The sequence below is a fragment of the Tribolium madens genome, unplaced genomic scaffold (genome assembly GCF_015345945.1).
Source record: "Tribolium madens isolate multiple individuals breed KSU strain unplaced genomic scaffold, Tmad_KSU_1.1 Scaffold_71;HRSCAF=194;Tcas5.2_LG6, whole genome shotgun sequence".
Taxonomy (NCBI): domain Eukaryota; kingdom Metazoa; phylum Arthropoda; class Insecta; order Coleoptera; family Tenebrionidae; genus Tribolium; species Tribolium madens.
Window position 1 is genome coordinate 7,890,847 of NW_025401041.1, and position 21,272 is coordinate 7,912,118.

The window sequence follows — 21,272 nt, forward strand, 5'->3', positions numbered from 1 at the left end:
ATTTTTACAAATGTTTTTAGAATTCTGGTGTGATAATTAATACGTATTTTTTGTATCATAAGTCTTATAACGATGTAAAAGAAGAAGTAAGTCACTGATATCAAAGATTATTTGTTTTTTTGAAATATTTATTTGTAATCTGTTGAAACAAAGAAGAGAAATCAAAATTTAATTTTTTTTTATAGATGTTTCCGAAACCGTTACTTTGTTAACTTTTTTGTTCATTTTGATTCACCCTGTTACTTCCTTAAATATTTTATAATTTTTAAACACCCTGTAGAAATGTAGTTCCGAATGTTGAACAAGTAAAAATAAATAAATAAACATGGAAAATAAAAAAATAAAAGTTGAGAATAATAAACGGAAATAGAATCAAAAATTGTTATGACATAATAAAAAAGAAAACCAATTCGGCAACACAAACAATAAAAAAAACTTATTATTTATCTAAGAAAAAAAGAAACGGTGATTGAAACAAAACCTGAAACGGTAATTTGTAACAAAAAATTTTAACAACACAAGAATAAAACGTGAAATAAAAAAATCATATAAAAAACTACGAATCTCGAAAGAAAAACTGAAGAAGGTGAAGATAATAAAAAAAAAGAAATTTGAAAGAACTACTTGACAATTTCAAATTTAATTTTTTTGTTTATACGTCTAATTTAGTCCATGTTGTAAAGCTCTTATGCTATTTTCTTTTTTTTAAATATTTTTCCAAATCTTTTTAGAATTCTGGTGTGATATTTAACATGTATTTTTTGTATCATAATTCTTATTACGATGTAAAACAAGAAGTAAGTCATAGATATCAAAGATTATTTCTTTTTTTTGAAATATTTATTTGCAATCTGTTGAAACAAAGAAGAGACGTAAAAATTCTAAAAATTTTCACATCCTATATTTCCAAAACCGTTACTTTGCTAACTTTTTTGTTTATTTTGGTTCACCCTATTACCTGCTTAAATATTTTACAATTTTTTTTAAACACCCTGTAGAAATGTAGTTTCAAATGTTAAACAAGGGAAAATAAACGCAATTTTAACAGGGATAGAATTATTCTTAAAGTTTTATCTATTATTTTACTTAGTGCCTAGAATAGTACCTTTCTACTTTATTTATAGTCTAGAGCGTATTTTAGGAAAATATTTTTTATTATACAGGGTGGCTATTGAAATAATGATATATTTTTTTAATGTTTATTGTTAAATATCCTTTTAGTTATTAATTGTAGACACTTAAAAGTGAATGTTTTTGGAAAGATCATTTAATAATCTCTTAGATGCAAAAAAAAAAAAAAAAAACAAACTTTAACATTTTTTTAACTTATCGACTGCAATATATTAAAAAATGTTTTAGTTTCAAAGTTCGTATTTTCTATGGTAAAAAAAAATTCAGCTGTCTTAACTTTTTGTGTCAATGTTTTCGCCAAAAAAAAACAACTTAATTCAAAACTAAACAAAATTGAAGCTACATTCAAAAATGCCAAGAAGCATATGGTGTTTCATTTAAAAAAAAACAAGGTTGTATTGTAACATATTTTTGGGCCACTCGGTATAATCAAAAATATTTTTCTGAAGTGCGCTCTAAAATATAAATAAAGTATGAGTTACAGAAGACCGGAGCTGCGATGAATCACCCTGTATATTAAAAAAGATTTTTTAAGTTTTTTAAGTATTTATATTAATTATGTTTTTGAATGAATGTTTTATTACAATTTTCAAGGTAGTACCATAAAGCATAGTTTTATTGTGCATTGTTTTCAATGTTTACAGCATATTTTCATACTAAATAAGTAATAATTTTATCAGTATAAACCAATATGAAAATGTCAAACCACAAATATTGGTTTAGATTAAGAAAATTTTTAAAATAGGTCACTAGACCAACAGTACCAAAATTGGTACTACTCATTTGAAGAAATAGATATGGGCAACTTCGCAAATCCAGTTGGCATAGGCCTCAACTTTGGTGAAAACCAAGGGATGGTCATGATGGCCATGACACTGGTGACTGTGCCCCGAGGCTGCAAAAATAACATCATTGAAAATCCCGACTTGTCTTCCGGTACTGTCAATTAAGGGACCCCCGAAATCCACCCCACACATGTCTTTCCCTTTGCCCCCATATCCACAGATTTGCTTTTGGTCCAACTTGACGAGAGAATCCAAATTTGGATACTTCTTCTTGCATTCCTCCATTGGTAAAATGTCAAGTTGTAGGCGAGCAAGATGGTACGGTTCTGGTTTTGAGTAGTCATTTTTCTCGTCTTCGTTCCACCCAAAAGCAGTGAGTTTTGGGTTTTTGGTGGAAAACCGCCCAAGTTGAATGGTTGTGACCAAAGGGGTGGACTCGAGACGGATTAGCCCAATGTCGTTTTGCCCGGTGGTACTGTCAAAATCGGGATGAACCACAATTTCGGTACTTTTATACCGTTTTGGGGGTACATCAGAGTGGCTATAAACGCCCACATCGACAAAAATGGTACCCAAATCTCTGAAATAATAATTTATACACCTAGAGAACCAAATGATTAGATAAAGTACCCGCCCAAGAGACAAAAACCAGATGATAGTACCCACTTATTTGAAATTATAGTACCCAAACACGATTTAATCACTTCATTATCTTTTAAATGTTTGATGGAAGCAATAAATGGGATGGTACCATTTGTGTCTACTCCACCCACCATTCGGAGACTTATACTGTTTGACATAACTGAAACAAGTACCATGAGTGTGAAAAAATAACTTACTTTTAGTACCATTTGTGACAAGTAAAAGAAGTAGACAAGTACTAAACTTATTCATTTTGCAATAAGTTTGACTAAACTAACACTGAGTTTTCTTTATATAGGTGGTACTTAGAAAATCGTGACTGTCAAAGTGATTCCCCTTTATTATTGTTACTATTTTAGATAATAATGAAACACAAATAAACATAAAATTATTTATTTTGTTTCTCCAAAACAATTTTATAGCCATTTGTAGCCTTGGCAATGATGTGAATAAGTAGTACCACTTGTAGACTTTTATAATTTGAGGATTTGACCTTGAAGGTTCTTAAAATCGTTGCTAAAATAACCTTCATTGACAACATTCCGTATTTGTAACCTGAAACAACCCAAATAAATGTTGTTTTATTTAAATTTGGTGGTACTCAAGTGGTACCATAACTGAACGAGATATAAGCACAAGTTGGCCGTTTCTCAATTTCTTCAATTAAAAACCGATCCGAATTTTAACGCTTTGGGGCAAAATTCTTTATTTCTAAGTACCATATTATTGGTACTATTACTCTGGAACCTGCGGGAAAGGTACCACAACTCAATTTCAAATCCTCATGAAGGGAACGCATCACAAAGGGAATTGGTGGAAGTAATCTCAAAGTTTCCTTAATCACACGTTCTAAATATTCCAAGCGGTTGATATCATCAAGAGTGACATTTCTGGTACTACCGGAAAAGATTTGATCGATTTCGTCAAAAATTTTTTCCTATTAATAATTGGGTTATCAATTGGTTGTGATAATAGTGTGAGTACCTGAATTTTGGGGTAGATACCCAAAATTAGCAAAACTGAGCTAATTGCAACTCCAGATGTTTCAGTACCAACAAAAAACATTATTTGAGCTTCTTCTATTACGTAATCTTGATTATTCTCATTCTCTATTAAATGGTTAAGGAAACGTTTTTTTTTCGAATCTGACTGTTTCATTATTTCAATCATTTGTTTAATAAAAGTACTATTTTGCTCCCAAAGTACTTCCAGTTCCTTTCGTAAGGGTGAAAATTTCCATAAAATATTTAAGTGGCACAAAGGATTAAAAAAACGTTGCAGGAGAATCTCCTCAATTCTAAAAAAACTGTAATAAAACGAGAAAAGTGAAAGTGGTACCGACCGAAAAACTCGTTTTAAACAAACTTCAGTCTCGAGATAAATTGGATCAACGTCGGCCAAGGTTTCTAAAATAAAACAAATAAATTTATTAAAGTTTGGTGACCCTTGGTGGTACCACAAGCCGCATCAAGTGTGCATTTCCACACGATTGGGAAAATATCCTCATTTCCTTGGTACTTGCCCAAATTTTTTACCAAAATGTTGGCTTGTTTCGCAAAAGCGCCAATAAAAGTGTTCAAAATCGTGGTATTAAAAGTCGGGTTGATACTTTTCCTGTTGTTTTTCCACAAATCAACTACAAAAATTTTGGTACTCGTCACTACAGTTGGTACTCACCTGGAGCTGCGGCTAGAGCCCGGCGAAAGTACCCCGACATCAATTCATAAAACTCTCCTTTATCCAAATGATGGGTCAGAATGACCTTCAAATCGTTGGGTTCGGTGGTACTCACGTATAGCCAAGGGCCGAACCAAATCTTCACAACTTTGGGGTACCTCTCGAAGAGTTTTGTTAAAGTCTTGTGGATACTTTTAGGGCCGTCGATGAGCAAATGGAGACTCCCGAGGAACGGGAGGCCGAAAGGGCCGGGCAATTGGGCACTGTGGTAGTACAAAAGGAGTCTTTTGTGTACCAGGAGTACCACTAGTACCATTAAAAACAAACACGCAAACATGACTGTGAGAGTGAATGTGATTTGTAATGAAATTATCTGAGGTTTCCCGGTCAAGGGCAAGTGGTACCGTCAATTATTTTCGATTTTTCTTAAAATAAAAATAAAGTGTGTCAATCAATAGTCAGTTTAAGAATTCATGCTCACCCACCTGTCGCTTATTTACACTAATTTGTCGATTTCTAGAGCGTAATGTGACTTTTTTCGCTCTGGTAAGTCGTACTTTTAAGGCATTTTTCCCCGTTTTTCGCTCAGTTTAACCATGCTCCTTGTGCTTGTTTTAGTACTACCTCTCGTGCACTCCGGTGATATAATCCATTTTGATTTTTTCGGGGATCCACCCGAAATTCACAACCGCAAAGACGATTTCGTCAAAAATGAGATTGAGTCAGAATTTGGGGTTTTCGTGGATAAAAGACCCAAATTTCAAACCAGTCCAAAAATTTCATCAGGTCGTGCGAGGATTAACAATTTACTCAAAAATTATTTGACGAAACTTTACGAACAAAAATTTCGTCAACCAGAGACTAAATTTTTTGGTGATTTGAGGAACAAGACAAAAAAAATCAACAAGTTTTTGAGTTTGTTCCAAATCGTGCAATTTGCGAACTCCCAGTGTCAAAGTAGTGGTACCTTTGGTGATTATTTGGGTACTTGCTACCACGAAACCGAATGTTCGGCCATGAATGGTACCAATTTGGGTGACTGTGCTGACGGTTACGGAGTGTGCTGTGTCTGTAAGTAGTACCAAGTTTCAGGCACTTGTAAATTGGGTTCTTGTAGTTCGGAATACTTGTGGTACCAGTTCTGATCGCAATTGCACCTATTTTGAGAGTCCCGGGTACCCTGACTACGACCCTCCCGGGCCAATGGTACTACCACCGAGTACCATGCCGCCGCCGATCACCCCCGACCCTCGACTCCCACTCAGTGGTACCAATCGCCAATCTGACACTACCATGGAGTGTACCATTAATATCTACAAACAAGGGGATAACATCCAACAAATGCGAATCGATTTCATTGATTTGGAGTTGAGAGGACCAGTTGATGGTACTTGTGGTACCGAAAGATTGGTGATTAGTGGCCAAAATATCAATGCAGTACCGGAGATTTGTGGTTACAATACCGGACAACATGGTAGTACCACTTGGGTACTATTGGTACTACAATTTTTTTTTTAGTTTATGTCGATGTTTCGACTTTAATGGGCCCCTTACAATTATCAGTACTGTCAAATACCGGAGAAAGAAAACGTTACAAAATCCGGATCTGTCAAATAGCAAATGATTGTTCCCAATCAAATAATTGTTTACAGTACTACACCGGAGTCACCGGAATGATATCATCATTTAATTACGACCAAGCGGCCATAAATAATAGAAGCGAACCGGGATATTTTGTTAGTAACAATGCGTGAAATTTATGTTCCGCTCTAGTAAAATAATTGCAGAATAATCTCAACTATGCGATTTGTATCCGAAAAGAAGCCGGTTTTTGCTCAATTACGTACACAAATGTGCCCAATGGTCTCGAATACCCTTTTCAATTGGTCAATTTGAATGATGGTAAGTTTTGTCAAATTTTGACACCGAAATTGATGGTTTTTCTAGATGGGGTAAGTACCGTTCCGATGGGTCAAGCAGGCGTTGATATTTTTAACTGTCCGGATGATTATATAGTGATCGGTGGTACCAGATTGTGTGGTGATAAGCTCAATGATGGGTCTTTGATTGAGGATTTTACCATGAATGCCCCGGTTACTGGTAAGTGTCAAATTTTGACAATTTCTTGACATTTTTTGATAGATTCCAGTGCCGGACCGATTGTGATTCCTGTGAGGACCGATGGGAGTGTTACAGGGCGTGGATTTAAATTATTTTATACCCAAAACAGGTGTCCTTGATTATTTATTCATATTTATTTAATTTAAATTTATTAAGAATTTTTGAATTTTTATTTAATTAAACCACATCCTATATTTTTTTTTTTTGAAAATTTTATGAATAGTCTATTACAAATTTAGATTGAATTTGCTTTTCTGTGACAGAAACTTTAAATTTTTGGGTTTTTTGCTAAAAGTTGTACAAGATTAAAAAAATACTGCATTTTAGACGTGATTATTTAAAAAATTACATATTTGTAAGCTATTTTAACAATTTTTTGCTTTATTTTAGTACAAAGTTTGAAAAAAAAAATTTTTGGGTGAAAAAAAATAATAATGCATTTTTTTGCAATTATTTATCTTATCTATTGTGTATAGCAAAATATTCTAAATTTAATACGATTTTTGTTTAAAACCGCTCTAAGTCTACTAAAATAAATAAAAACAAGACATTTTAGGTCTATTTTTGGTCCCTTTTGTCAATTTTTTTAACATGTTGGATTTTTTAGCAAAAAACATAGAAAAATCAAAAGCAACACATTTTCTGTTGTTAATGGTTTTGGTAATTTTTTAATTTCTTAAGTTTCTCTTTAATTAGCTAATTTTTTTATTTTATTTCTTTATTATTATCTATGTGTTATTATCATTCAAGGTTTTTTATAATATAAATCTTTGATACTTACATTTTATACATTTTTGAGATTTTATTAGTTTTTGTAAATTCAAACATTGTAAATTAACAAAAAATTAAAATTCAACGTAAGAATAATAAAGAAAACTACACAAATACTGCTAAATAAAAAAATTAAAAAATACTGTGACTTATTTTTTTACATTTTTATTTTTTTTCCGCTTCTCCTTGTTCTTCAATTTTTTTCTTGCATTATTCTAATTTTAGTGTTACAATTTATTTACAAGTATTAAATTTTTCTAATTTTTTTAAGTATACTAAGATATAATTCAGTCTCCCTTTGCACTCTTCCTATCCGTTTATTTTATTCTTTCTTCTAGAATACATGTTTTTTTGTTTTTATTTTTTCTTATGTAAATTTGTTTTAGAGTGTAGTAATAGTTATTTATGTATCAAAGCACTAAAACCTTATTATTTTTCACACATGAGCAGGCCTGTAGTTAGAAACAATTTTTATGTAAGGGGGCCCAAAATTTTTAGTGGGGCTAAAAGTTTCGTAGTTTTTTCAAAAAAATTCCTCGAGCAGGTCAAAATTATTTTTTTAAATGCTATATTTTGACATTATAGTGACATTTATGATGTCATTCGTTTTTGAGTTGTTACGTCATTTTTATTTTTTTTAAATAACAACAGACATTTTTGTGCACTGTTTTAAATAGCACAGATCTTAATAAAAAAAATTATATTAAAGCTTAAAAAAAATAAATTTAAAAAAATTTAAAAAATATTAACAGTTAAACACAAAAGGCTTTATCTTTTTGATATTGCTTTATTTTATAAGGGGCAATTGTTTTTTGTATATTTATTTAAATAATTAGGATAAAAACACTTGTTGGGTTTTTAGTAAAAAACAGAAAAAATCAAAAGTAACACATTTTCTGTTATAATTTTGCAATTTTCACTTTGGTTTTAGTAATTTTTTAATTCATTAAATTTCTCTGTGAAAAAAAGCATATTTCAAATTTAATTAAGATTTTCAGCCATGTTTTACTAAATTGTAAAATTTCATAAGTTTTTGAAAAATTGTCTAAAATTATCTAATTTAAACTCTGAAATACCAAGAATCTCTAATTATTCGTCTACTCAACATAAAATTTGTGCAAAAGTTGGTGCTGAAAGGATTAGGGATTAAAAATATAATCCCTGGGGCGTTTCGCAACATGAACAATTTGCGAGAATTGGATTTGAGTTTCAATTAAATTAGGGAATTGTCCGAAAATGTTTTTCAGGGATTATAAAACTTGGAAACGCTGAATTTGGAAGGGAATCAGCTCAGGGATGATTTGGAAAAGATGAGAAAGTTTTTACCAAACATAAAAAATGTGAACTTGAGTGATAATCCAATCGAAACGGACAAAAAGTTGCGTTTTATTTATTTCTAGTGTTGCATGCAATGGATTTAGAAGTGCTGGAAGTGTATTTTTCAGTTTGTAATAAATTTTCAGGGAAATTGTGGCCCATTTTTGTCGTTTTAATCTACACGAGTTGTGTTTTTTACTCAATCAAAAGTCGGGATTTTTACCAAGATTCTCGAACAATTGCTCGACTTGTCTACTTTTCAACTGACTTTTCGTATTTTATTTGCAATGTTTARCAAGTRTTGGCTTTCAATTTCTGGAAGAGGAACKACTGGTGTYARTTTTTAGCAAATTTGCGACTAGGGAAGGGCCGAAAAATTCGTAAAAATCGCATTTATTTTGTGTTTTTTCTCGTAAATTTCTTTTTTGTTTCAACTATCATTTATTCGGTTTATTTTTGGTCACAAAAATTTAACAATTTTTGGGACCGCTATTCATTGAGTTTGGTTGAAAATTATTGTCAATTTTTGTACAATTGTTTCCACTCTACTTTATTATTAATAATCTTGTCACGTTATAAATTACTGAAATTGCAATTGTTGAAAAATCGATACAAAACAGTCGCTCGTGAAATGACGATTCAGAAAATCACTTTGGATTTGTTTAACCGAACTTTCGGTTTATCAATTCTTCTAATTCTTGTGTTGGTAATAACGCAATCACTGCAAGATTTAAGTGACATTTTCTTCTACAAAGATAAGGCCCAACTTGCGTTGATTGCATTTTTAGTCCAATTGTCGCAATTAATACCAGCCTTGTTTGTGATTTATTTGTGTGGTCGTGTGATGGAAGAACAGAAAAAAATTGCTTTGGTTACTTATGAAATGAAGTGGAGTTTTGAACGTGATAAGAAGAAGTTGGGGGATTTTGTCGATTTGATAAGAAAAACTGAAGTCAAATTAACCGCAGCGGGTTTTTTTATTTTGAATAAATCGACAATTTTAACAGTTTTGAATACAATTGTCGCGTTTTTGATTGTTTTGACACAGTTTCAATAAATAATAACAAATTATTTTTGAGTTTTATTTTTTTATTTCTTTTTTGCATTAAATTGGACCACAACGATTAGATAAGTGGTGACACAACCCAACATTTTGGAAATCACACTTTTGTCAATTTMGAAAAAAACTGCTGAAAATTCTGGAAAATGATTCAGACTTGTTTTAATGAAAAAACTGATTTCTTTTCGTTTCTTATTTTCAAGTTGTCGTCTCAAATTACAAGTCTTGAGCACTACTTTTCGGGCATTTTGACACACTTGATGACAATACGAGATTGACAATAAYGTGGGAATCTGMAAACACAATCAAAAAAATTCCAAATTTTTGACTTACCAAAGTTTGCAAAATTGTGARTAAATTCGCAACGACAATACCGAAATATTGTTGTCTGGTGTAACCATAACTGTTTTTAAAAATATCGTCCAAAAATTCGACCACAGTTAAACCACAAGTCATTACAAGACAAACAAATCCAAAACCAAAAATCTGGTTAAAAATTAAAACACAATCATTAAGTGAAACAATCCGATTTTGGATTTTTTGCAAGTTGGAGTTTTTGATTTTTTGACTCAATTCGTGGTACTCGTCGCTTATTATTTTCGCCAAAATTATTATAAGACAAGTGATGTAAAATTGATAATAAAGTAGTACCACATCGATGAAGTACTGTTTTAAAAAAATTATTCCTTCCAAATTCATCCAGAGCAAAATCGAGCACCAATCAAGTACCACAAACACAATTTGGGCTAGTACAAACCGAAAAGTGTATTTTTTACCATGATTTTCTACCATTGCCCATAAAATAACCCACTGGTTTTTTTTCCAAAACMCACCATCAAGGATTAAGACAACAGCAAAGAAATACATCACAGTTTCGAGCAAAATGTTATTGAGAAGTTTGARTGYGGTAAAATTTTMATAATAAGAAAGTCGAAAATAATTTGAAACAAGAATTAAGACAGTTAGGAAAATTATCAAAAATGTTGTATAAATTTTATTAGAATTTTTGGCCCCAATTGCGAGAAAATGACCAAATTTGGGGATTATTTTATACATTTTGATGGAAAATGAGTTGAATWATTAAAAKCGGAAGTAATAAAAATGTGTATTTTGGGTAATATTAGTTTCAAATTGCTTGGCAAATAAATTAGATTTTATCACAAACGTAAATATGGAAAGTAATTAATACCAACACAAATAAATGGCGTTGTTTGATATTTGATCAGTGTTGCGAGACGTAATTATGGATTTGGAAGTGTTTGCAATTTATTTTACCATTGCTGAGAAATTTTCAGAAAAGTTGTGGCCGATTATTGTSYTAATAATTTATTTTTCTGGCGAAATTTATTCTATAAAATGTCGAGAATTTTACGTTAGGTTTAGTACAACCGTTAGGTTTGTTCATTTTTWTACTGACTTGTCATTGTTTTTTTGTAACACTTACATTATTTTGGCGTTGAATTTTTGYAAAAAGWAACAATTGAGTGATTTTTTGGCAAACTTGAGACTTATAAGYGGGAGAAAAGTGGGGAAAAARCATCATTATTTAAGATTCATTTMTGCAAATTTAATCTGTGTCTTGTCTCTTTCCTACGTTGTTTTTTTCTGGTACCAGAAACATCCCGGCGATTTTTTTAATCAATATTTTGTTAGGATTATCGAAAATTATTGTATTTTTTTGTACAATTATTTTCTTTGCACYATTTTGATAACGTTAGTCTCGAGATATAAAAATCTGAAGACACAACTCAAGAATCGTCGATTGAAAATAGTCGGATTTGGAATGACATTCCAAAAGAAAACTTTACATCTTTTCAATRAAATTTTCGGATGGTTTATTTTCCTATTAATTGCTCAAAGTGTGCTTCAGACTCTTCAAAATTTAAGCGATTTGATGTTTTATTCACTCTCAGTTCAGGTAATTTTTGTGGTGGTGGTATCACTTTTCGTACAACTTGTCCCAGTCATGGTTTTGATTTTTTTCTGTGGTTGTGTGATGGAAGAACAAAAAAAAATCGTTTTAATGACATACGAAATGTGGAGCTTCGAACATAACAAACAAATCGTCGATTTAATAAGAAAAACTGAAATCAAGATAACAGCAGCAAATTTTTTTATTTTGGACAAAACAACCATTTTGGGTGTCTTAGACACGATAGTAGCTTTCGTCCTCGTGTTGGCACAATTCAATAAATGAAACTCAAACTTGTATAAAATTTTTATTCAATGAAATAAATTATTTCCCACTTGTTTTGACAAACCCATAAAACAACCCATTTACATCTTGCAAAAGCTGTCCAGGTGGCCCAAACTCCGCCACCGTCCCAGCATCCATCACAAGAATCTTGTCCGAATCCATGATGGTATTCAAACGATGGGCAATGGTCAAAACCGTACAATTCCGGAATTTCCTCCTCACAACTTTCTGAATCACTTCATCGGTCTTCAAATCGACATTTGCGGTCGCTTCATCCAAAACTATGATTTTGGAATTGCGCAAAATGGCCCTAACTAGACATAAAAGTTGTCTCTGACCCACACTAACATTAGCCCCGCCTTCTAGAATTACAGTTTCAAGACCTTGAGGCCACGACGAAACCATTTCTTTGAGTTCAACATCTTCAAGAGATGCCCATAATTGAGTGTCAAGGAATTGGTCAAAAGGGTCCAAATTCTGGCGCAAAGAACCCAAAAAAAGCACCGGATCTTGGGGAATTATCGCGATTTTGGACCTCAAGACTGCCAATGGGAGACTTTTCGTGTCAACACCATCAATCAAAACTGTACCATCAAAATGGAAGAGGCGGAAAAGTACCGAAATTAGGCTACTTTTCCCGGCTCCGGTTCGACCAACAATCCCAATTTTCTCACCCGAATTTATATTAAATGTCACGTTTTTGAGCACCGTTGTATTACTTAGAGGGTACTTCATGGTTACCCCATCGAAGAGAATTCGCCCATTGTTGGGCCACATGTCCGATGGGACAGCAGTACCATCGTCTTTCTCGGGTTCCAGCTCCGCATACTCGACCACGCGCTCCACTGACGTCATTTGGGAGTCCAATTCGCTCCAGGTTTTGGTACCATATTGGATGAGACCCACCAGGGAGGTCGACTGGGTTATGGCCAAACCAATGTAGCCAACCCACATTTCTAAAACACCATTAAATAGTAGTACCAGAAATTTGTAGTACCACTTACTAGAACCAAACGCAAAAAAACTGAAGATTACTAAACCGGTGTAGAGGACACATGTAAAGTCAGTCCAAAAGGTCAAAGTTGAGTACATTGCCGTCAACATGTAGAAGGCTGAACTGTACAAATTCAAATGATTGTCGAATTCTTTCTTGAGGATTTTTTCGCCTCCAAAAGCCCGAATTGTGGTTAAACCTTGAAGCGAGGCCATTGTGTGCGTAAAAACTGAACTTTTTGCTACGAAAAAAAAATTGAGGGTTGTAATAACACACTTCCCGACTTACTAATCGATTCCGTCCTTTTGACGTTATTATTAGTTGGCTGGAAGATAATCCCATAGAAGCTGATGATGATCACAAGGATTATGGTTGGGATTATCATCCAGTAGTTCAAAATCGAGATGGTGATGGTGATCCCTAACAATAGTAAGGCCATTGTGACTCCTAGGATTAAATTTAGCGGGATTTGTTCATCCACGCAGCCCATATCTTTGGAAAACCGATTAATAATCCTCCCAGATGTGTGATGGTTGAAAAACTCCATGGGTCCATGGACCACATTTCTTAGCATGGCATTGTGCAAATTTCTCGCTGCTTTTAGGCAATATCGAGTCAAACAAGTCAAAGCTGTGTATGTCATGGTCACAAAAACCACAACTAGAGCTGTGTAAACATACAAACTGTTATTTCTCGTGAAAAATTTACGCAATTCTGCGTGAAAACTCTTTTCCTGGGCCATATTTACAAGAAATGCCACGAAATACTCAACTGTGTTGGCAAAAGCTTGACTCAGGATTAACAAAATTAGGATTATGACACTTTTGAGGATACTACCGGCGGCTTTGGTGTAACTCCGGTAAATCCGGGTTGTTGTAGTGCCCGAAGTCCGGTGTTCTTTAATTTCAAGGGGCAAATCGTAGGTTTTCATCGTGGTTTCTCCCACCCCCGGAGTGTCATTTCTCCCAATTGTCTCAATTTTGTTCCCAATGTCTTGCAAGGTTTTGTCACGAATCAAGTAGATTTTCGATGCGTTTGTGAGAAAGTGGACTTGGTGTGTGACTAAAATCACGCATTTGTGGCTCAAGTACCCCAAAATGCAGTCGTTGTAGATAACAGAGGCCACGTGTGAGTCCACTGCTGATAAGGGGTCGTCGAGGAGGTAAATTTGGGCGTTTCGGTACACAGCTCGGGCTAGATTTATCCGCGCTTTTTGGCCCCCACTCAGCATCACTCCTCGTTCACCCACCGAAGTGTTGTCACCGAAGGGAAAAAGGGAAAAGTCGCGTTCGAGGGCACACACCCTGATGACCTTTTGGTACTTTTCCGGGTCCATTTCCTCGCCGAAAAGTATGTTTTGTTTGATACTTCCCGGAAAAATCCACGGGTCTTGAGAGGCATACGACACGACTCCGGTCACGTCAATACTGCCCTTTTGGAGGTCCAATTCGCGTAAAATCAAATTCAGAAATGTGGTTTTCCCACAACCGGCACTGCCAATCACACCGATTACTTCGCCACAAGTCGCAACAAAATTAACATTTTTCAAGAGCTCGTAATTTGGATTCCAACTATAGCTCGCATTGATTAGACGGACGCCAATGAAGGTTTTCTCAAGGTCAGTTTGCGACTTGATCAAGTGGATTGGGGAGATTTGTTTGCGGGGGGTTTTGTCAAATTCGGTCAAAAGAAAGTTCTGGATTCGCAAAATCGAAATTCTTGCTTCGGAGAGAAGTGTTACTCCCAATGGCATTAAAATAATTGTTGAAATCTTCAAATATTCGTAAATGTTGATCAAACCGAAGACAAACTGTGATGTGAGGGCACGCCCAGTCAAAAACATGATCAAGAGACACAAATAGACGGCGATTTTGGTGAAAAGGAGACGCAGACTGTTGTTCACCACGCGATATTGGAGCGATTTTCGCACTTTTGACAACTCAATCCTGGAAAACACATTTTGGTGGTTCTACATACTTAAAGGGGCCCCATAAATACTAAAATTTAACGTAACTTTGGCAGTTTTAGAAAATTAAAAAAAAAATTGAAAATGTCTCGCTCATGGCCCCACCGTAAAGATTATTCGCATCAAAAATTTCTAAATTTTGACAACTTAATTCTGGAAAAACATATTTTGGTGGTTTTACAGACTTAAAAGAGCATCAGTTTGGTGTTATTTACACAACAATACTAAAATTTAACGTGACTTTGTCACTTTCAAAAAATTAAAAAAAAAATGTCTCGATCATGGCCCCAGCGTAAAAATTATTCCCATGACAAATTTCTAAATTTTGACAACTCAATCCTAAAAAAACACATTTTGGTTGTTTTGCAGACTTAAAGGGGCCCCAGTTTGGTGTTATTGAGACAAAAATACTGAAATTTAACGTGACTTTGTCAGTTTTAGAAAATTAAAAAAAAATTAAAAATGTCTCGCTCATGGCCCCACCGTAAAGATTATTCGCATCAAATATTTCTAAATTTTGACAACTCAATCCTGAAAAAACACATTTTGGTGGTTTTACAGACTTAAAGAGGCCCCAGTGTGGTGTTATTGACACAAAAATACTGAAATTTAAAGTAACTTTGTCAGTTTTAGAAAATTAAAAAAAAATTTAAAAACGTCGTGCTCGTAAAGAGTATTTGCATCAAATATTTCTAAATTTTGACAACTCAATCTTGGAAAAACACATTTTGGTGGGTTTACAGATTTAAAGGAGCCCCAGTTTGGTGTTTTTGACACAAAAATACTGAAATTTAACATGATTTTGTCAGTTTAAAAATTGAAAATGTCGCGTTCGTAAAGGTTATTTGTATCACATATTTCTAAGTTTTGACAACTCAATCTTAAAAAAACACATTGTGGTGGTTTTACAGATTTAATGAGGCCCCAGTTTGGTGTTTTTGGGAGAAAATTACTTTTTTTTGGCTTTGTTTGTGAATGAAAAATTACCAAAAAACTAGAGAATGTACCTTACTAATGCCCAGGTAAGTGTGAAAAAATTCAACAATTTTATTTAATTAGAAGTGGAGATTTCTTATCTGCGCGTAACCGATGCCCCTCCCGGTATTTCTAAATTTTGATAACTCAATCTTGGGAAAACACATTTTGGTGCTTTTACAGATTTAAAGGGGCCCCAGTTAGGTGTTATTGACACAAAATACTGAAATTTAACGTGACTGTCAGTTTTAAAAAATTAAAAAAAAATTGAAAATGTTTCGCTCATGGCCCCACCGTAAAGATTATTTGCATCAAATATTTCTAAATTTTGACAACTCAATCCTGGAAAAACACATTTTGGTGGTTTTACAGACTTAAAAAGGCCCCAGTTTGGTATTATTGACACAAAAATACTGAAATTTAATGTAACTTTGTCCACTTTAAAATTTTTTTTTGAAAATATCTCGCTCATGGCCCCCCGTAAAGATTATTCGCATCAAAAGTTTCTCAATTTTCGGTCAGTTTTTGCCATACTCACTTTCTCGCCGCTTCGATGAGTCTCGCGAATGAGTTTTCCCACGTGAACATTTTGATGGCTTGAATCCCGGAGACAATGTCGTTCATGAGTCGAATCCTGTAGTCGGTTTTAACGGCGACGTTTTTGCGACAAATTGAGATTTGTCGTGACATATAGGCTTGCAATAGAAGACAGAAGACAATAACAGCAATTCCAGCTAAAGCTGTGTGACCTAAAGCATAATCGAGGTAAAGTCCTGCAAGGATTGTTTCAAGTGGACTGATCCAAATAAAATGCATGTAAGCGAAGACGTAGTCAAGCCTGTAGACATCGTTTGATAATAAATTAACAATTTGTCCTGTTGTGATTTTTTGAAAAGTTGTTTTCTTTAATGTGAGGGATTTGCGGTAGATTAGGGATGAGCAAGCGATTCGGGCCTTGAGGCCAATAAATGACAAAGACATGACGAAATAATGGAAAAAAAGGACGCGGAGGAGTGATAATAAAACGATTGCTGAAGCGTACAAAAGTGCCTCTTTCAGGGTTGTGTTTGTTTGTTTTGGGGTGTAGTAATTCAGGAGTTTGATCAAGAAATGTGGTTGGCATAAACTGGAATCAGAAAAGTAATTTTTGTGACTAATCGGGAAATTTTCTTACACCACAGCTAAATCAACTGGGAAATACAAAATCCCAAATTTGGCGATTTCCCACCCAAATAATCGTCTAATAGCCCTTGCCAGTGATGGTTTCTTCTGGAAATTCTCCTCCTCGAACCAAAACTGTTCCAATTTATCGCCCAACATCTTCGAGTCGATGTCTTTCAAAGGACTGTAGAGGTCGTCTTCGCTCAAGTCCTTTTTCCATCCTTTGATTACAATCGGGAGTTCCCAACTGTGTACATTTTTTTTGTTTGGTTCAAATTTTGTGGAAAGTCTTACCAAAATAAGAAATGGAATATGAAGTTTGTTCGCTCTTTTGGATGGCTTTTTTGTGTTTTTGAGTAAATTTTTGCACGTTCTTTATCTTCCATTGTGACGGAGCAAACTGGATACTAATTGTGATAATTTTTACTAATTGTGGTTATCGAAGTTGTGAATTACGAGTGTTTGTAGTGTTTTAATTGACGGGTGATTATCGCAAAAATGAGTTGTTTAAACAATTTGAGTTTTATTTATTGAATTGAGATAAAACAAAATGGCTGATTTGTCCAAAATAATAAAAAATTAGCTGCTTTTATTTTAATTTCAGTTTTTCTTATTAAATCCACGATTCGTTTATTATGTTCGAAGCACCACATTTCGTATGTCATTAAAACGATTTTTTTTTGTTCTTCCATCACACAACCACAGAAAAAAATCAAAACCATGACTGGGACAAGTTGTACGAAAAGTGATACCACCACCACAAAAATTACCTGAACTGAGAGTGAATAAAACATCAAATCGCTTAAATTTTGAAGAGTCTGAAGCACACTTTGAGCAATTAATAGGAAAATAAACCATCCGAAAATTTYATTGAAAAGATGTAAAGTTTTCTTTTGGAATGTCATTCCAAATCCGACTATTTTCAATCGACGATTCTTGAGTTGTGTCTTCAGATTTTTATATCTCGAGACTAACGTTATCAAAATRGTGCAAAGAAAATAATTGTACAAAAAAATACAATAATTTTCGATAATCCTAACAAAATATTGATTAAAAAAATCGCCGGGATGTTTCTGGTACCAGAAAAAAACAACGTAGGAAAGAGACAAGACACAGATTAAATTTGCAKAAATGAATCTTAAATAATGATGYTTTTTCCCCACTTTTCTCCCRCTTATAAGTCTCAAGTTTGCCAAAAAATCACTCAATTGTTWCTTTTTRCAAAAATTCAACGCCAAAATAATGTAAGTGTTACAAAAAAACAATGACAAGTCAGTAWAAAAATGAACAAACCTAACGGTTGTACTAAACCTAACGTAAAATTCTCGACATTTTATAGAATAAATTTCGCCAGAAAAATAAATTATTARSACAATAATCGGCCACAACTTTTCTGAAAATTTCTCAGCAATGGTAAAATAAATTGCAAACACTTCCAAATCCATAATTACGTCTCGCAACACTGATCAAATATCAAACAACGCCATTTATTTGTGTTGGTATTAATTACTTTCCATATTTACGTTTGTGATAAAATCTAATTTATTTGCCAAGCAATTTGAAACTAATATTACCCAAAATACACATTTTTATTACTTCCGMTTTTAATWATTCAACTCATTTTCCATCAAAATGTATAAAATAATCCCCAAATTTGGTCATTTTCTCGCAATTGGGGCCAAAAATTCTAATAAAATTTATACAACATTTTTGATAATTTTCCTAACTGTCTTAATTCTTGTTTCAAATTATTTTCGACTTTCTTATTATKAAAATTTTACCRCAYTCAAACTTCTCAATAACATTTTGCTCGAAACTGTGATGTATTTCTTTGCTGTTGTCTTAATCCTTGATGGTGKGTTTTGGAAAAAAAACCAGTGGGTTATTTTATGGGCAATGGTAGAAAATCATGGTAAAAAATACACTTTTCGGTTTGTACTAGCCCAAATTGTGTTTGTGGTACTTGATTGGTGCTCGATTTTGCTCTGGATGAATTTGGAAGGAATAATTTTTTTAAAACAGTACTTCATCGATGTGGTACTACTTTATTATCAATTTTACATCACTTGTCTTATAATAATTTTGGCGAAAATAATAAGCGACGAGTACCACGAATTGAGTCAAAAAATCAAAAACTCCAACTTGCAAAAAATCCAAAATCGGATTGTTTCACTTAATGATTGTGTTTTAATTTTTAACCAGATTTTTGGTTTTGGATTTGTTTGTCTTGTAATGACTTGTGGTTTAACTGTGGTCGAATTTTTGGACGATATTTTTAAAAACAGTTATGGTTACACCAGACAACAATATTTCGGTATTGTCGTTGCGAATTTAYTCACAATTTTGCAAACTTTGGTAAGTCAAAAATTTGGAATTTTTTTGATTGTGTTTKCAGATTCCCACRTTATTGTCAATCTCGTATTGTCATCAAGTGTGTCAAAATGCCCGAAAAGTAGTGCTCAAGACTTGTAATTTGAGACGACAACTTGAAAATAAGAAACGAAAAGAAATCAGTTTTTTCATTAAAACAAGTCTGAATCATTTTCCAGAATTTTCAGCAGTTTTTTTCKAAATTGACAAAAGTGTGATTTCCAAAATGTTGGGTTGTGTCACCACTTATCTAATCGTTGTGGTCCAATTTAATGCAAAAAAGAAATAAAAAAATAAAACTCAAAAATAATTTGTTATTATTTATTGAAACTGTGTCAAAACAATCAAAAACGCGACAATTGTATTCAAAACTGTTAAAATTGTCGATTTATTCAAAATAAAAAAACCCGCTGCGGTTAATTTGACTTCAGTTTTTCTTATCAAATCGACAAAATCCCCCAACTTCTTCTTATCACGTTCAAAACTCCACTTCATTTCATAAGTAACCAAAGCAATTTTTTTCTGTTCTTCCATCACACGACCACACAAATAAATCACAAACAAGGCTGGTATTAATTGCGACAATTGGACTAAAAATGCAATCAACGCAAGTTGGGCCTTATCTTTGTAGAAGAAAATGTCACTTAAATCTTGCAGTGATTGCGTTATTACCAACACAAGAATTAGAAGAATTGATAAACCGAAAGTTCGGTTAAACAAATCCAAAGTGATTTTCTGAATCGTCATTTCACGAGCGACTGTTTTGTATCGATTTTTCAACAATTGCAATTTCAGTAATTTATAACGTGACAAGATTATTAATAATAAAGTAGAGTGGAAACAATTGTACAAAAATTGACAATAATTTTCAACCAAACTCAATGAATAGCGGTCCCAAAAATTGTTAAATTTTTGTGACCAAAAATAAACCGAATAAATGATAGTTGAAACAAAAAAGAAATTTACGAGAAAAAACACAAAATAAATGCGATTTTTACGAATTTTTCGGCCCTTCCCTAGTCGCAAATTTGCTAAAAAATTACACCAGTTGTTCCTCTTCCAGAAATTGAAAGCCAAGACTTGATAAACATTGCAAATAAAATACGAAAAGTCAGTTGAAAAGTAGACAAGTCGAGCAATTGTTCGAGAATCTTGGTAAAAATCCCGACTTTTGATTGAGTAAAAAACACAACTCGTGTAGATTAAAACGACAAACATGGGCCACAATTTCCCTGAAAATTTATTACAAACTGAAAAATACACTTCCAGCACTTCTAAATCCATTGCATGCAACACTAGAAATAAATAAAACGCAACTTTTTGTCCGTTTCGATTGGATTATCACTCAAGTTCACATTTTTTATGTTTGGTAAAAATCTTTCTCATCTTTTCCAAATCATCCCTGAGCTGATTCCCTTCCAAATTCAGCGTTTCCAAACTTTATAATCCCTGAAAAACATTTTCGGACAATTCCTTAATTTAATTGAAACTCAAATCCAATTCTCGCAAATTGTTCATGTTGCAAAACGCCCCAGGGATTATATTTTTAATCCCTAATCCTTTCAGCACCAACTTTTGCACAAATTTTATGTTGAGTAGACGAATAATTGGAGATTCTTGGTATTTCAGAGTTTAAATTAGATAATTTTAGACAATTTTTCAAAAAAAAACTTATGAAATTTAACAATTTTGTAAAAACATAGCTGAAAATCTTAATTAAATTTGAAATACGCTTTTTTTCACAGAGAAATTTAATGAATTAAAAATTACTAAAACCAAAGTGAAAATTGCAAAATTATAACAGAAAATGTGTTACTTTTGATTTTTTCTGTTTTTTACTAAAAAACCCAACAAGTGTTTTTATCCTAATTATTTAAATAAATATACAAAAAACAATTGCCCCTTATAAAATAAAGTAATCACAAAAAGATAAAGCATTTTGTGTTTAACTGTTAATATTTTTTAAATTTTTTTAAATTTATTTTTTTTAAACTTTAATATAATTTTTTTATTAAGATCTGTGCTATTTAAAACAGTGCACAAAAATGTCTGTTGTTATTTAAAAAAAATAAAAATGACGTAACAACTCAAAAACGAATGACATC

At 33.0% G+C, this 21,272-nt stretch overlaps 3 protein-coding genes and 1 pseudogene across 3 annotated transcripts; 1 reads left to right on the forward strand and 3 right to left on the reverse strand.

The window, feature by feature from the left end:
* Window positions 1-1,729: 1,729 nt before the first annotated feature.
* LOC123009017 (plasma kallikrein-like) lies at window positions 1,730-2,934 on the reverse strand. Its single transcript, XM_044405112.1, has 3 exons — window positions 2,765-2,934; window positions 2,547-2,718; window positions 1,730-2,496 (listed from the first exon to the last, which is right to left on the reverse strand). Exons 1-3 carry the CDS (start codon window positions 2,808-2,810, stop codon window positions 1,911-1,913), a joined length of 804 nt encoding a protein of 267 aa, XP_044261047.1. The 5' UTR covers window positions 2,811-2,934; the 3' UTR covers window positions 1,730-1,910.
* A 1-nt stretch (window position 2,935) lies between these two features.
* LOC123008446 lies at window positions 2,936-4,656 on the reverse strand (annotated as a pseudogene).
* On the forward strand, window positions 4,496-6,533 carry LOC123008447. Its single transcript, XM_044404241.1, has 6 exons — window positions 4,496-5,306; window positions 5,353-5,709; window positions 5,754-5,971; window positions 6,023-6,137; window positions 6,183-6,335; window positions 6,378-6,533. Exons 1-6 carry the CDS (start codon window positions 4,832-4,834, stop codon window positions 6,473-6,475), a joined length of 1,416 nt encoding a protein of 471 aa, XP_044260176.1. The 5' UTR covers window positions 4,496-4,831; the 3' UTR covers window positions 6,476-6,533.
* Window positions 6,534-11,710: 5,177 nt separating this feature from the next.
* On the reverse strand, window positions 11,711-17,195 carry LOC123008613 (probable multidrug resistance-associated protein lethal(2)03659). Its single transcript, XM_044404502.1, has 6 exons — window positions 17,092-17,195; window positions 16,811-17,044; window positions 16,175-16,762; window positions 12,984-14,641; window positions 12,706-12,936; window positions 11,711-12,657 (listed from the first exon to the last, which is right to left on the reverse strand). Exons 1-6 carry the CDS (start codon window positions 17,181-17,183, stop codon window positions 11,741-11,743), a joined length of 3,720 nt encoding a protein of 1,239 aa, XP_044260437.1. The 5' UTR covers window positions 17,184-17,195; the 3' UTR covers window positions 11,711-11,740.
* Window positions 17,196-21,272: the final 4,077 nt, after the last annotated feature.

Bases quoted from the DNA above. Each gene is read 5' to 3' on its own strand.
- LOC123009017 (XM_044405112.1), bottom strand. From the start codon at position 2,810: ATGAATAAGTTTAGTACTTGTCTACTTCTTTTACTTGTCACAAATG. The intron at 2,719-2,764 runs GTACTAAAAGTA...TACTTGTTTCAG, and splicing joins TCTTTTACTTGTCACAAATG to TTATGTCAAACAGTATAAGT. The intron at 2,497-2,546 runs GTACTTTATCTA...TTATTATTTCAG, and splicing joins GGTTTTTGTCTCTTGGGCGG to AGATTTGGGTACCATTTTTG.
- LOC123008447 (XM_044404241.1), top strand. From the start codon at position 4,832: ATGCTCCTTGTGCTTGTTTTAGTACTACCTCTCGTGCACTCCGGTGAT. The intron at 5,972-6,022 runs GTTAGTAACAAT...AAATAATTGCAG, and splicing joins GAAGCGAACCGGGATATTTT to AATAATCTCAACTATGCGAT. The intron at 6,138-6,182 runs GTAAGTTTTGTC...TGGTTTTTCTAG, and splicing joins ATTGGTCAATTTGAATGATG to ATGGGGTAAGTACCGTTCCG.
- LOC123008613 (XM_044404502.1), bottom strand. From the start codon at position 17,183: ATGGAAGATAAAGAACGTGCAAAAATTTACTCAAAAACACAAAAAAGC. The intron at 14,642-16,174 runs GTGAGTATGGCA...TGTGTTTTCCAG, and splicing joins CTCATCGAAGCGGCGAGAAA to GATTGAGTTGTCAAAAGTGC. The intron at 12,937-12,983 runs GTAAGTCGGGAA...TTTTTTTCGTAG, and splicing joins CAAAAGGACGGAATCGATTA to CAAAAAGTTCAGTTTTTACG.